We start from the raw sequence: 15,356 nt of genomic DNA on the forward strand, positions 1-15,356 counted from the left end.
CTCACAGCAGAGGTGTCCCCTGGATGGCACGTTCTGGGCTCCCTGTCCTGCTCTGGTCTAGAGCCCTCTCAGTGTTCTCAGAGAGACAGCCGTGGTCTGACCTTGAATTTTTCTTTGAAAAAAAGCCACACCCGAAGGCCAGCCTATGTGAAAAGCCCAGTAAACCCAGCCTCCTAGCTCTGACTCATACCCCATGTGTGGGAAGTCTGGGAATCACCTTGAAGCTGATGCCTTTACTAAGTCCTTCTTGTGTTCTGGCTAACTCACTGGGCCACGGAAGAGGTGTTTTAAAAGTGGGTTAATAAGCGTAGGCATAGTGACTGGTGAATGCAATTGCTATCCATCCATACGATGGAATATTAGGCACCAATTAATTAAAATCATGTTTTAAAGGGGAACCTGGGTGGCTCAGTCACTTAAGCGTCCGACTGCAGCTCAGGTCATCTCGTGTCTCATGAATTCGAGCCCTGCGTTATGCTCTGTTGCTGACAGCCCAGATTGGGATTCTGCGTCTCCCTCTCTCTCTGCCCCGCTCACACTCTGTCTCTGTCTCTGTCTCTCTCCAAAATAAATAAACATTAAAAAAAATTTTTTTAATCATGTTTTAAAGATTAGATAATGCATGAGAAAATGCCGGGACAGTGTGAAGTATTAAAAGCAGGATACATGGCATACGAGGTAGGATCCCACTTTTGTAAACGTGTTTATTGTACACTCAAGAATCTATATAAAAATAAACAAAAATTGTATCAAAATACGTACTGCTCTACCCCCCAAACTTAGCACACTGCATGGAACAAAACTAATTAATTTTAATTGACTTTAACTAGTGGGATTACAATGATATTTATTTACTTCCTTGTATTCTTCCAGATGCATATGAATATTGTTAGTTTAAAAAGGTATTATCTTGGGGCGCCTGGGTGGCTCAGTCGGTTGGGCGTCTGACTTCGGCTCAGGTCATGATCTCGCGGTTTGTGAGTTCGAGCCCCGCGTCGGGCTCTGTGCTGACAGCTCGGAGCCTGGAGCCTGCTTCGGAGTCTATGTCTCCCTCTCTTTCTCTGCCCCTCCCCTGCTTGCACTCTGTCTCTCTCTCTCAAAAATAAACATTAAAAACAGTTAAAAAAAATAATAAAAAAAATAAAATACTTTAAAAAAATAAAAAAATAAAAAGGTATTATCTTAAAAACAATGGTAAGTAATATAATGAAAGACTTTAAAATGTGGCTTAAGGGTAGCTATTAACTCTATCCTGGCCAGACCACTGAGTGCAGAAGTATGGTTTTAAAAGGACCTAAAGAGCGTATAGAAATGAGCTTGGGGCACCTGGGTGGCTCAGTCAGTTGAGTGTCCGACTCGATTTCGTCTCAGGTCATTATCTCATGATTCGGGAGTTTGAGCCCCGTGATGGGCTCTGCGCTCACTGCACAGAGCCTGCTTGGGATTCTCTCTTTCTCTCTCTCTCTCTCTGTCTCTCTGCCCTACATCCCCCAAAATAAATAAATAAACTTTTTTAAAAAGTTTAAAAATGGGTTTGATTCAGCATTCAAATTTAACTTACATTTGACTCCAAGGGATCAATTGATTAACTGTTCAAAAGTATTCATCAAATACATCCTATGTAGCCAACACCATGCTGACCGAGGAGATGAAGAGAGGTCATGGATGAGGTCCCAGAGCTCCAAGTGCTGATTATCTATCTGGGGGGAAAAGACAAGCACACGAGCTACAGAGGCCAGAGAAGGTAGATATATTGCTCAAATGACCAAATCTAAAGTTGTGTCTATCTAAGCTTTTTTTTTTTTTTTTAAGATTTTATTTTTAAGTAATCTCTAGACCCAACATGGGACTCAAACTCACAACTTTGAGATCAAGAATCACATGCTCTACTGACTGAGCCAGCCAGGTTCTCCATAGCTAAGCATTTTTTAATGCAACATTTTAATATTTCGACAATTTCTATTTAGTTCTTCTTTGACACTACTTTTTTTTAAAATTATTTTCTTCCACCCTAAAAACAAATGAGCTATCAAACCATGAAAAGACATAAAGCGTATTGCTAAGTGAAGGAAGGCAATCTGAAAAGGCTCCACACTGTGTGATTCCAAGTCTATGACATTCTGGAAAAGGCAGAACAATAGTGACAGTAAAAAGATCAGTGGTTGCCAGGGATTGTAGAGGTGGGGTGAGTAAGTAGGGGAAACGTAAATGATTTTTTTTTCCTGCAGTGAAAATGCTCTGTAATGTACCAAAATAATAGATACATGTCATTATATATTCATCCAAACCCATAGAATGTACACCATTAGGAGTGAACTCCAATGTAAACTATGGACTTTGAATAATAATGATGTGTCTGTGAAGATTCATTTATTGTAACAAACATACCACTCTGGTGGGGTTGGTGATAGTGGGGGAGGCTGTGCACGGGTGGGGACAGGGGGTAAATGAGAAATCTCTGTACCTTCCTCTCAATTTTGCTATGAATCTAAAACTGCTCTAAAAAATGAAGTCTTAATTTAAAAAAAAATTAATTTCCTATTCTTGTTTTATATAGTTTACTACTTTACCTCTTTAAGCACTTGAAACAGACTTATTTTTTAAATGTCGCTTTTTATATTATTCCATTGTTTTCATCTCCTCCTATGTCAACTCTCATTTTTATGGAACGTTTTTCTTCATATTGGACTTTCTCAAATGTTTTACGATTTGTTAAACTAATGTTTTAATCATTTATATTCATTTATTCCTTCATATTGGTCTTCCCCAAATGTTTTATAATTTTTATGTATGAGCTCATCCTCATTGGGGATTATCTTTTGGGGGTGGCGGTGGAGATGCCCCCAGAATTGCCCCAGATTGTGGATGCCTCCCCACAGTTGTCTCAACCTAAGTCTTAAGGGTTCACAGTTTCTCAACTTTTTCTTAATTTCTGTCTTAGAGTATCTGTACTTTGTAAGTGGCAAAAGCTTTAACCCCATGTACAAACCCAGCTTGTTCTCTATTTTCTTTTCAGCGATTCTCTTTCTACCCATGGCCTGGGACTTCTTTTCTTTTTTACATCTGAGACATAATTCCTTTCTAAACTTTCTGCTGTATTCAGGTCCAGAGTATTTATTCTTGTGCCCTCACTGCTGGGAACTTAAAACAAGCATACACCCTGGCTATGTCTGTACAGTCCCTAATAAACTAGCTCACCAGCTAGTAAATAGAAATAGAAATAGAAATAGAAATAGAAATAGAAATAGAAATAGGTAAATATAGAATTACCTATTTATTTATGGCACCTGGAGATTTACCTTTCTTACTTTTGAGATCAAATATGTATTTGAGATCAAATATGATATATGTAATATATATATATATTTTTTCCAGCATTTCTGTATGTTCAGGAAATTTCATGTGACCTTGGGCAAGCTACTGAACTTCTGTATACCTGGCTCTCTCATCATAAGACCGTAGTGATGATTAAACAAACTAATTCGTGTAAAGTGCTTAGAACAGAGCCTGGCCCAGAGGTGGTCAATAGATATCATGGTAATTATTCATGCTTCTGCTCAGTTCTTTTCCCTGATCAGGCCTTTATACATTTCAAATGTATTTTTAAAAATTTTAACATTTTTTTAAATTTATTTTTTTGAAAGAAAGAGAGAGACAGAGCACTAGTGGGGGAGGGGCAGAAACAGAATCTGAAGCAGGCTCCAGGCTCTGAGCTGTCAGCACAGAGCCTGATGTGGGGCTTGAACCCATGAACTGGGAGATCATGACCTGAGCCGAAGTCAGATGCTTAACCAACTGAGTCACCCGGGTGCCCCTAAAATGTATTTTTAAAACAACCACTACAATTTTTTAAATTTAAAACATTGAAATTTCCTCTCCTCTCTCCACTCCCAAGAGCAAACTCAACACAGGAAGTTAGACAATCTTAAAAGAAATTCTCTTAATAAGGAATTCAACTTCATACACTTGAATATTCAATCTCTGCCAATGCACATTTATAATAGTCATTTTAAAATGATTATTTTGTGATTATTAAGTCCATTAGTGATCTATCAAAAATTATCACCCAGAAAACATCACAAAAGCTTCTGATCAAGGACATCTCAAGTTTTGAAAGGGATTTCTCAGTGCCTTAGTCCATTTGGGTTCCTATAACAAAATACCATAGACTGGGGGTGCTTATAAACACCAGAAATCTATTTCTCACAGTTCTGGAGGGTAGGAAGTTCAAGATCAAGGCACTGGCAAATTCAGTGTCTGGTGGGACCCCTCTTCCTGGCTCATAGATGGCCATAGTGGAAGGGCACTGGAGCTCTCCAGGATCTCTTTTGTAAAGACTTTATAGGTTCCTCATAGGCAAATTCTCATGGCTTGATCGCCTTCCACAGATCCCACCTCCTATACTATCACTTTGGGGGTTAGTTTTCGACATACGAATTTTGAGGGAAACAAACATTCAGTCCATGGCACTCAGTATCATCCCAGCATATATTACGGGAAGTAGTAGCTGGTCATTAAAGAGTGAAGGACTCCAACGTGTGCAGAATTGGAAAAACACCAAGACAACATAGAACAGTGTGAACATGCTGTGACCCCACCTAAGGAAAATACAGATGTGTGTGTGTGTGTGTGTGTGTGTGTGTGTGTGTGCGCGCGTGTATGAGAGAGAGAGAGGTTATATACAGACAGAACATTTCTAGACTAATGCTCATGAAACTGTTCTCAGAGGTTATGTAAAGTGTTTTTGAGAAAGAAAGTGACAAGATCAGGGCTGTTAGCAGATTCACAAGGCATACGGAGTGGGATGGAGTGGGAAGGACTGGAAGTAATTGAGCCAGGAGACCTGTTTAAAGGACGTTGCACTAGTCAGGATAAGAGCTGCTGGAGGCCTATTCTGAAGCAGTGAGATGGAGTGGTGGAGAAAAAAAAAAAAAGAAATCAGATTCACCTTCAAGATGCTACCAATGGTATCCCCAGTGCCTAGCACAGTGACTATACTTACTAGATGCCCACCAAAGGTGTGAAATAAATTGTCTCCCATATGAAAGATTTGACAGTTCCTCTCCTAAGACATCCACTGGCCACCTCAAGATGTAAATCCCACAGATCTCATCATCTCTCTTAAGAGCTCACTCACTCAGCCCTGGGCCCTGGGGAGCAGGGTCAGGAGATGGGGACATAAGCAGGTAGGGCCAGGGCCCACATTCCCCTTGCGCCCCTCTGGCCCTGCCCACCCAGGAGCGTAACCTTCCTGCTCTACCCCTCCCCTCACTCCACCAGGCACCCCACCAAATGTCTGCTTTACTGCAGACACAGCCCTGCACTGGGCGTAGGTGGCAGAAGGGGTGTCTCCAAAAAGCTTCAGGCTCACTTCCCTTGGGAGCTAAGGGAAGACAAGAAAACTGCTAATGAGGAAGGGGGAAAGCATGCCAAGAAAATCAGATGGAACCCTACACAGATGCACTCACACACACAGGCATGCATGCCCCGGCTACCATAACATTTCACACAGAGGATCTGCTTAAGATAAGGGTTTTTAACAAGTGCAACAATGAAAGGAGAGTGAGCACGAAGAAAAAGAGTTGCAGAAGTGTAGCATATAAGGACCAGTTGAAGGAAAGGTGCTCCTGAAGAATAGCTTGTTCGGCGGACACACCCTGAAATGCCTGTATATGTGGAAGCCCAACCAGGAGCCTTTGGTGGTGGGGGACAGTGAAGGCGAGTAGGGATAACTGTATTTATTCTGATATCTTCTGAGCCTAATAATGTGGGGTCTGGCTTAAAGTATCCTGCTGAAATGTTTGTTAATTGAGTGAAGGGATGTTTGGATGGATGGATGGATGGATGGATGGACGGATGGGTGGATGGATGGATTGGTAGATGGGTAAATGGGTGAATGGATGGATGAGTGGATGATGGATGGATGGACGGACGGATGGATGGATAAGAGACTACTTCTCTCTGGTTTTCAGAGGCAAAACTGAAACCAGTGTTTGTGGTAATCAGATGGTTGCATAGATAGGTTTTCAAAGATGGCCTGCTTTTTCTTTTTACTTTTCTTTCTTTTCTTTCTTTTCTTTTCTTTTCTTTTCTTTTCTTTTCTTTTCTTTTCTTTTCCTTTCTTTTCCTTTCCTTTCTTTTCCTTTCCTCTCCTTTCCTCTCCTTTCCTCTCCTTTCCTCTCCTTTCCTCTCCTCTCCTCTCCTCTCCTCTCCTCTCCTCTCCTCTTCTTTCTTTCAGCGATCCCTACCTACCGGTATTAATGCCTTTGTGTAATCCCCTACCTTTGATTGTAGGCTGTACCTGACGGCTTTCTCCTAATGAGTAGAAGGCAACAAAAGTGATGGGCTGTTACTTCTGTGAGTAGACTACAAAAGACAGTGACTTCCATCTTCCTGGTGACAAGGTGTCATAGTGAAGAGGCCCATGTGGTGGCCTTAGGCCAACAGTCAGTGAGGAGCTGAGGCCCTCAGCCCAACAGCCCACAAGGAACTGAATGCTGCCAACAACCTCATAAGCAAGGAAGGAGACCCTTCCCCAGTGGAGCTTTGATATGTAATCCCAGCCCCACCAGTACCTGGATTACAGCCTGTGTGAGGCCCTGAGCAGAGAACCACCTAAGCTGTGCCCTGATGCCTGACCCACAGAAACTATGAGACAACAAATGTGTGTTGTTTCAAGCCGCCACGTCTGGAATTAATTTGTGGCCAGCAAGAGATAGCGAATACAATGGCTGATTTGAGTTTACAAAAATGAACATTCTGACAATTAAACTTGGCAAATGATGGTAGTGGTTAAGAATCCAGGTTCTAGTACCAACTGGGCTAGTTTGAATCCTGGATCCCCAACTTACTAGCTGTGTGACCTTCGGCAAGATGATCAACTTCTCTGAGCCTCTGTTCTGGCATTCTTAAAATGGGTATAATTCTCTGCTCATAGAGAATACACAAGGATTACTTAAAGTGCTTAAATAAAGTACTTAGCTCGGTACCTGTCACCGAATAGAAGGTAGGTGTTAGCAAGAATAAAAATGGAGCAAGTTCCCTCACAAAACAGCGAGTGTCCCACACCCGGAAGTGATCAAGCTGAGGCATGATGGCAACGTGCAAGAAGTGAATGGAACCCTGGGGGACCCCAAGCCCATTCCCAAGCTTCAGATTCTAGTGCTGTGTGGCTGCCTAGCTATTGCTGAGGGGTGAGGGATCAGGTGTGCCACGGGACCATTGGGCCTGTTACCTTGTACCAGGGTTTGGCAACAGCCGTTGCCGGCCTTGACCATGGGTAAGCACCTGCATTCCTGTATCCTCTGGCCAGGTGTTCAGCCTCCACCCTGTCTGGGCCCATGGAGCCCAGGAAGGTAAACACCCAGCCAGGAAGTGATTGTCACGGGCACGGGGCCAGTTCTGAGCCGACGTGGGTCTGGAGGTCAGAAATGCTTCACAGGGAGCCTTCTCCAGGAGAGGACAAATTACCTGGCTGCAGGCTCTCTGAGACGGGGTGGAGGGTGCACGGATCTTGCTGGGGACACGGCGGCTTGCTCTGGGGCCCCGGACAAGACAGAGGAGAGGTGAAGGAGTCGTCGAGGGGGGCCCAACCCCCCAGGAGCACCTCATTGGCAGGTGAGCTAATGATCTTGGTATTTTTAATGAAAGAAAATGAAATAAGAGATGGAATGGGGGTTTTGGCAGGATTGGAGACACCCCAGGCAGGTGCGTGAAAGGGAAGGAGGCCACCACCCAGTCATTGAGAGACAGCCCCAAGAGAGAAGACAGCCCCAGATTTCACTGTGGAGACCAAGTCTAGTCTTGGCTTCACCACAGCCTCCCGGGACTCAGTTTCCCCATCTGTGAAGTGGAGTAATGATCCATTCCAGGCTCCTCTCCTGTGATGGCTCTGGGGGGGCAAGTGAGATTAAAAAAATAATAACCCAGGACTGACTACATAATTTGCAGGGCCCCATGAAAAATGAATTTGTGAGGCCCTAGGTTCAAAATTAATTAAGAATTTCAAAAATTAAGAATGAAAAAATATTAAGAATGGCAACAGTAGAGCATTAAACCAAGTGAGGGGCTTTTCTAAGAGCAGAGCCCTGTGTGGCCGCCTAGGTCACTTGCTCGTGGCTCCAGCCGTAATAAAAAAACGTGTATGTAAACTGTGAAGTGCCAGACAAACCGTGATTACTATGTGCCGTGGCTCAAATCTCAAGGTCAGGAACCACACCTGGGAACGGAAATCTTAGCCCCGAAGTGGTAGCCCATCGCAATGCTGCCCCCTCTGCTGGGGCCTCTGCTGCTCAGGGTCCCATCTCAAAAGGACAAAAGGCCCGCTCCCCCCAACCTTCCAGACTTGCACACCTGTCTGGCGTCAAGCCAAAGCATGGTGTGACTCAAATGTCTGGGGACACCGTGCTCTTGGATGTGGTGGGGTAGTTTCTTTCATTCTGTCTCTCCGTTTGAAATTCTGGACGTTCACGGTCATTGGCAAAGCTCAGGTAGGACCTGCTGCTCCCGTACGCGTGACCGTTCTGCCGTGTTGTGCCGACTGCTCACACGTGTTTGCCTTTCGGGCAAAGTCTCGTGTCAATGCAGTGAGACCATTGGTGGGAACGTCCCAACTGCCTACCCCCTCCCCGCCCACCATCACATCTGTATCCTCCCCTCTCCGTTTCTCACTCAGGCTTTCTCTTCCTTTTTCATTCCTGCCCCTTCTCCAGTGCCCTTGGCATTGCGCAGCTCACAGCACTGGGAACCAGTGTCTCCGTGGGTGTCCTAAGCTTTCTGGGAAATCAGACATCAGACCATCTCCTCAGCCCCACTCTCAACCCCGCCCCTTCCTGGAGTCCCAAGTGTCGTGTCTTGCAAACCCCTCCCTTGGGAGGACCCCCTCCTCCGGCCCCTGGAGAGGGGGGCTAGAACCAAGGCAGTGTGAGTAGGGGGCCACAGCTTTGTCCCCGGTGGCCCGAGATGGAGGAAGACAATTGCCTGGAGAGCCCCACCTTGCCTGTGGGAGGCCTCTCTGGGCTCAGCTGGGAGGCCCAGGGGGCTTACATCAGCCGACAAAGCAGCCCAGAGGCTCAGCGGAGGCCGACCTAACAGCCCAGCCTTACTGGCTCCACTGCGGACCCTGTCTGGGCAGCCAGCGGGCCCGCCAGCCCGAAGTCCGGCACCCCCCACGCACATGAGCCCTTTGCCTCCCCAAGTAAGGAGCCAGCTCTGTCGCCTGGAGTTACCCCTGGCACCACCACAGAATGACACAATTCCTTCCTTAATTCCTTCATCAAACAACTGCCGAGCACCTTGGGCAGGTGAGGCTTCCCAAAGGGGCTGGGGCACAGATGCGACCAGGGTGACGGAGGAGAATCAGAACCCCAAGGCCAGGTTAGGGGCCCTCCCTCCAGGAAGGGGGCACAGAATACCCTCCTCACTCCAGAGATGGGGATGGATTGTGGGGCTCAGAGGCATTTTGGTGTGCTCAGCCAGGAGGTTACATCTCTGAGCCTACCGGCATTTCTTTCTGGAACTCTCCTTGGCGTCTCAGGGAGCTCCCCTAGGCCTCCTCACCTTGGGGTCACCTTTCCCCACTTTGGGAGCTGTGGAGCTCCAGGCATGGAGGAAATATCCAAGGGAAGACTGTCAGCCTGCACCCCTTTCCCTGATTGGCAGTTGTCCTTGAGAGTCCCCAGAGGCCACACTGGGTCAGGGCAAAAGACTGAGCACTAGGGGCGCCTGGGTAGCTCAGTCGATTGAGCCACCGACTTCAGCTCAAGTCAGGATCTCACAGTCCGTGAGTTTGAGCCCCACATCGGGCTCTGTGCTGACAGCTTAGAGCTGGAGCCTGCTTCTGATTCTGTGTTTCCCTCTCTCTCTGCCCCTCCCCTGCTCGTGCTCTGTCTCTGTCTCTGTCTCTCTCTCTCTCTCAAAAATAGATAAACGTTAAAAAGGGGGGGGGGCATTTGCCTGGAACATCTCTTCGTGTGTTTTTTTGGGAGAATAGCTCAGGTGGCTAATTAAGAACCTGGGTGTCTGGGAACCTGGGTCAGGCCATGTCTCACTCTTTCTCCCTCAACTGGCCCACCCTTTGGGATGGGGGAATGAAGGTGGGAGTTATCATCAAAGGGATGCGTGGAGAAGTGGCCTTGGAGCTGAGTATCATTAAACAACCTTACATCACTTCTTAATTATTTACAAGAGGAGAATTGATGGGTAGGGTTTCATGTATTATAAAACAGGCTCTCTAACTTGAAAATAAGGTCATTTTTTTCACACTTACCCTAACTGAATGTTGCAAGCTCTTCAAATAGCACACTCTCGGGAAAGGGACAGCAGAGTTTCAGCAAGGTGGAGCGGGAGCCCCCCAGGGCAGGGGGATGGGAAGAGGCAGAGGTGTGGACCTGGTGAAGCATGAGGACAGGTGTGCTGGAGAGGAGGGAGGGTGGGTGGAGGGGGTCCGCCACCCACGATGCCTGGGCCCCAAAGCCTCCTGGAGATCACAGTGGGGCGTCTGTATGGCCAACACACCCCACGGGGAACTCACCCTGCACTCGTACTCCAGCACTAGCTGGCCTTGCCTCTGTCGCCTTCACTTTCTGCTGGAGGTTCACACACCAGCACCGGTGTCTCCCACGGCTAGAAGCTCTGCCCGTCAGTTTTCCAGGTCTTTGATGAGTCTAAAAATGGGGCGCTGATTCATTATTATTTAATGAGTATGCTTCCTCCAGAGACAAAGCCTCCAGAACAGGCTTCCCAGAGAACAAGCATCTCGGATGATGCCTTCAAAGGCTCAGAGAAGCTTGGGATCCCCTGGGGCAGGGACCAGCTGGGATAAGGAAGGAAGGCAAGCTGGTCCTGAGGACCCTGACCCCCCAGGTCCTATCTGGAAGTGGCAAGGGTTTTTCTCTGTGGCTGACTCAGGAAGTGTTGCTCAATCCCAAGTACGTTCATATGACCTGCTTGTGTCAGTGTTTCAATCCCCCGCCCCCCCCCCCCCCCCGCCCCCCCGCCCCAGCAGTGAGCTCCTGCCACACTGACCTCTTAGCACTGCCTTCAGCCAGTCAGTGTTTGCTGCACGCCTGCCCTGGGCCGTTAAGATGTGACAAAGATGGACAACCCCTGCTCCTTTCCCAGGGCCCCTCGGCTGCCTCTCCTCCCCTCCTTACTGCTGTCCAAACAGGTAGGTTAAGAAAACCCAATTTCCACTCACAGCTGATTAACTCGGCATCGCTGAGCCAAAACAGATTCCCATTAAATCCCACTAGTGGGACAAAAAACTTCCAAGCATTTTTACGTTTATAAAACCCTGGCATAATGGGCTTTATTTTTCATGATGCTCTATAGACCTAAATCCACTCATGAAAGTGAGTATGTCTATGAAGATATATATATATATATTTTTTTGCTCTCATCTGAGTGATAAAAACATTCCTTGGTGGATTCTTGAATGCCGGACAGCCTTCTTTTCTTGAAGTTCCTTTTTAAGGCAGTTAGCTTTGGGGGCGCCTGGGTGGCGCAGTCGGTTAAGCGTCCGACTTCAGCCAGGTCACGATCTCGCGGTCCGTGAGTTCGAGCCCCGCGTCAGGCTCTGGGCTGATGGCTCGGAGCCTGGAGCCTGTTTCTGATTCTGTGTCTCCCTCTCTCTCTGCCCCTCCCCCGTTCATGCTCTGTCTCTCTCTGTCCCAAAAAATAAAAAATGTTGAAAAAAAAAAAAAAATTAAGGCAGTTAGCTTTGAACTTCAAAATGATGGTAAGGTTTTTTTGTTTCCGGAGTGAAAAGGCAGCTGGCATTTGGACAATTTTTCCTAGTGCCTGCGGTATCAGAACTGTTCCCTGGAACGTCCTTTCTACAGTTTTCTGGCCTCTTGGAAACCTGTCCAGAGGCAAAGATTGAAGTCCCTTGTATTAGGCAAACTTGGGTTCCAAGTCAACGGTGAGACACGGAGAGATTCTAGCTGGGGGTCGCAAGGAAGCCATCTTGGTGCTCAATCTAATATAAATAGACCCACCTAGGCTGTGTTTGGAAAAACATTATTATTTGTGTATCCCTTGGAGAAATATCACAGAAATTGTCAAAATAAAAGAGCAGGGGTACATGTGCATGCATCTTTTAACTGGGGGCGGGGCACAGGCTTTGGAGGCCAAGGTGGCCACACTCTAACTGCTTGGCCCCAGGCTGGGTCACTGTCTCCTTTTTATCTCTCTCTGAATTCTCTATAATCTTACAAGGCTGTTTTCTCAGGAAAGGCTGTTTGCTCCACGTCAGGATGTCCTAAGTTAAAGGCGGCAAGGAATAGTTTAGAAATCCTGCTCTTTGCCAGAGCCAGGCTGCCTCCGCCACGTTCTGGCTGTGTGACGTTCGCTGAGTTGGCTAACCTCTCTGAACTTCTACGTCCTCCATGGTACACATGGAGGACATGGGGCAAAGGTAGTAATGATCGTTAGGACTGCCCTGAATGTTCCGTGAGATGATGACTCTATCGGGCTTGGCTTTCACTGTTATCCCAATAGAGAAAAAAAAGAATAGATCCTCTCTTCTAATATAAAAGTTGACTTAAAGCGGTAGAGTTGTATCAGTTCACATAGAAAACTGAGCACCCAGCACGAAGGTGTACATGAGAACCCTCAAATGTAAAGAGAACTGATGTCCTCGGACAAGTCTGCCCACCTGCTACAAGTGCTTGGAGCCCAGCCGGCTTTGGGAAACTCCCTTCCCCTGATGGCGCCACTCAGGTCTGCCTGTTGTCCGCGGGGGAGATGGTACACCCGCCCAAGGCCTCAGCTCGTCTGACCCAGTAATTATTTCCCTCCAGTGACTATTTCTTGACAAGTGAAGGTACTTTTTCTGGCAAAACCATAATGCTCTAATCTTAAAAAACCGAGTCTGGTAACTGCTGGTATGGAAAGAGTTTGAGGATGGGGCACCCGAGTGGCTCAGTCTGTTAAACGTCTGACTTCGGCTCAGGTCATGATCTCACAGCTCGTGAGTTCGAGCCCCACGTCGGCCTCTGTGCTGACAGCTCCAAGCCTGGAGCCTGCTTCGGATTCTGTGTCTCCCTCTCTCTCTCTCTCTTCCCCTCCCCGGCTCATGCTCGTGCTCTGTCTCTGTCTCTCTCAAAAATAAATAAACACTGAAAGAAAGAAAGAAAGAAAGAAAGAAAAAAAGAAAGAAAGAGAGAGAGAGAGAGAGAGAGAGAGAGAGAGAGAGAGGAAGGAAGGAAGGAAGGAAGGAAGGAAGGAAGGAAGGAAGGAAGGAAGGAAAGAATTTGAGGAAATTGATGGTGGGTGAACCTCCTGGATTTAGGGCTCCACTTGGAAAGAGAGTGTATTAGCTTCATGTTGCTGCTGTAACAAATGAGCACACGCTTAGTGACTTAACAACAATATAGACACATCACCTTTCAGTTCTTGAAGACAGGAGTCCAAAATGGGTCTCACTGGGCTAACATCAAGGTGTGATCTGGGCCACTTTTCTTCTGGAAGCTCCTGGGGACAACATTTCCTTGTCTTTTCCAGCCTCTCGAGACTGCCCACATTCCTTGTCCCGTGGCCTCCTCTTCCCTTTTCAAAGCCACCAATGGTAGCACCTGCAAATCTTTCTCTGCCCCTCTTGCTCTCCTCTTATAAGGACCCTGGTGATTACACCGGGGGGGGGGGGGGGTGGCCACACAACAGTGGCCAAGTTGGAGAAGCAGACCCTGGTCTGTGATTTGAGCATCTGTGCTATGTACCAGGTTCTGCAGGACCAGAGAACCCTGCCAGGTGGAGTTTGGAGTGGGGGCTGGCCAGCTGTAGCCCCAGGAGACCTCAGCTTGGCCTATAGTCGGGTGCTATGACCATCGGACCCACTCATCCATCACCGCAGGGCCAGGGGCATGTGGGTGCCTGGCATTTGCTGGATAGAGGAAGGGGTCAGTGGACGAACAGGAGTCTCTGTGGGCTTCACTGTGGACTGTGTGGGCCCGGCCCTCGGGTGGAGCCCTGGAGGACAGAGCTCTGAGGAGCTAGATGGCGGGACCACGTGGGGCACCAGCATGGACCCAACGGTCGGTCTAAGCTGGAAGCCACACCCAGAGCCCTGTCAGGAGGAATAAAAGGAGCAGCCCAGATGGACAGACAGCATGGACTCGGGAAGGGGCACAAACACAAAGAGACCCAGGCTCTGCGGAGACAGCGCCAGTGCTGCTGTGATTTGGGGGGTTTGGGCAGCCCCGGGTTAGGTTCTCGAGGGTCTCCTTGGTGTGGGGAGGTCCCACGTACCCACTGGCCATTTTGTTCATGCTGGATGTCCCTAGCCGATGGCCCAGCAAGGTTTGAGTTATTTATGATTAAAGCGCACGGATTCACGAACACGGCAATAAGCGGCAGAGAAACGGGGTGCAGGAACATCAGAGCAGTGGTCTTTGCCCTCTGGGGGCCTGAGGAAAGCCGTGGACGGTCCCGCCCCACCCCACCCCGCACAATGTACAAACACACCCTCCTACCCTCGGTTTCAAAAGACTTTCAGCCTCACTGAGGTCCTGTAGCAGAAGGCTGAAGAGGAGAATTTCTCAGAACCCCCGGAGGCCTTGTCACCACACAGCGCTGTCCCGTCCCACCCCAGCCTGTCCAGGGCTGCTGGCTGAGCAGGTCTGGGGGAGAGCCCATGATTCTGCACGTCTTAAGAGCTCCCAGATATCGCAGCTGCTCAGAGTGAGCCTCGTTCTGGGAAGCCCTGCCATACTAGAGGGTTCTGTGGACAGAACCCACCCGCGACCCAAGGACACAACGGACCCAGCTCAACCTCACGTCCTCAACCAGACACACCACAGATAGGGCATCCAGTGTTGGACCACTGGGAAGTGATGCATTAGAATCCCTTCAAACCAGGGTAAGAAAACAACTTTAAGAGATTTTACTGGAAAAATACAAGGAACTGAAGGGCAAAACTAACACCCAGCCTGCCGAGGGCTGGGAACCAGAAATGGGAGATGGGAATGCCACGCATGTCTCTCTCCCTGGGCTTTCATTCTGCCTTGCACACTCTCTCTCTGTCTCTCTCTGTCTGTCTCTGTCTCTGTCTCTGTCTCTGTCTCTCTCCACACTGGCTGCACTGCTACACCTATATATGACTTGTCCTGGACAATTAAAAATGCGCCTCCCCTCCCCCACCCATGGCCATCCAGCCCGGAGCCCCCCTGCTTAACTGGCCTGGTCCTCATCTCAATCTTCATCACTGGGAGAGCAAATCTGATTGGCTCAGCCCAGCCTCTGGCTTGATTCCTCCTGGGTTAAAGGTCCACTCTCTTCTGGGCAGCTGTGGCCAGGGGGCTGGCACCAGGGGCACTCAGGGTCCTCCCCTTCCAGGGCTGAGGATGAAGCCAACTCTC

General features: G+C 48.0%; 2 protein-coding genes across 4 annotated transcripts in view; one reads left to right on the forward strand and one right to left on the reverse strand.

Annotated features, from left to right (window-relative positions):
* The window catches only part of NEU2 (neuraminidase 2), a 28,169-nt gene extending 14,415 nt beyond the window's left edge, over positions 1-13,754 (reverse strand). The window contains exons 1-2 of one of the 3 annotated variants that reach the window (XM_058700965.1): positions 13,386-13,754; positions 10,532-10,664 (exon numbers count right to left, since the gene is read on the reverse strand). The gene's annotated coding sequence lies outside the window, so the exon portion shown is untranslated. Of the gene's footprint in view, positions 1-1,561; positions 1,740-10,531; positions 10,867-13,385 lie in introns of those variants that run through there. The other 2 variants (XM_058700974.1, XM_058700982.1) reach the window with 2 other exon arrangements.
* NGEF (neuronal guanine nucleotide exchange factor) overlaps positions 7,416-15,356 on the forward strand; it is a 108,093-nt gene continuing 100,152 nt past the window's right edge. Inside the window, exon 1 of the mRNA XM_058700941.1 lies at positions 7,416-7,617. Coding sequence (XP_058556924.1) covers positions 7,431-7,617 — 187 coding nt within the window. The 5' untranslated portion in view covers positions 7,416-7,430. The remainder of the gene's footprint in view (positions 7,618-15,356) is intronic.

This window comes from Neofelis nebulosa, chromosome 2 (genome assembly GCF_028018385.1).
Source record: "Neofelis nebulosa isolate mNeoNeb1 chromosome 2, mNeoNeb1.pri, whole genome shotgun sequence".
NCBI classification, from domain to species: domain Eukaryota; kingdom Metazoa; phylum Chordata; class Mammalia; order Carnivora; family Felidae; genus Neofelis; species Neofelis nebulosa.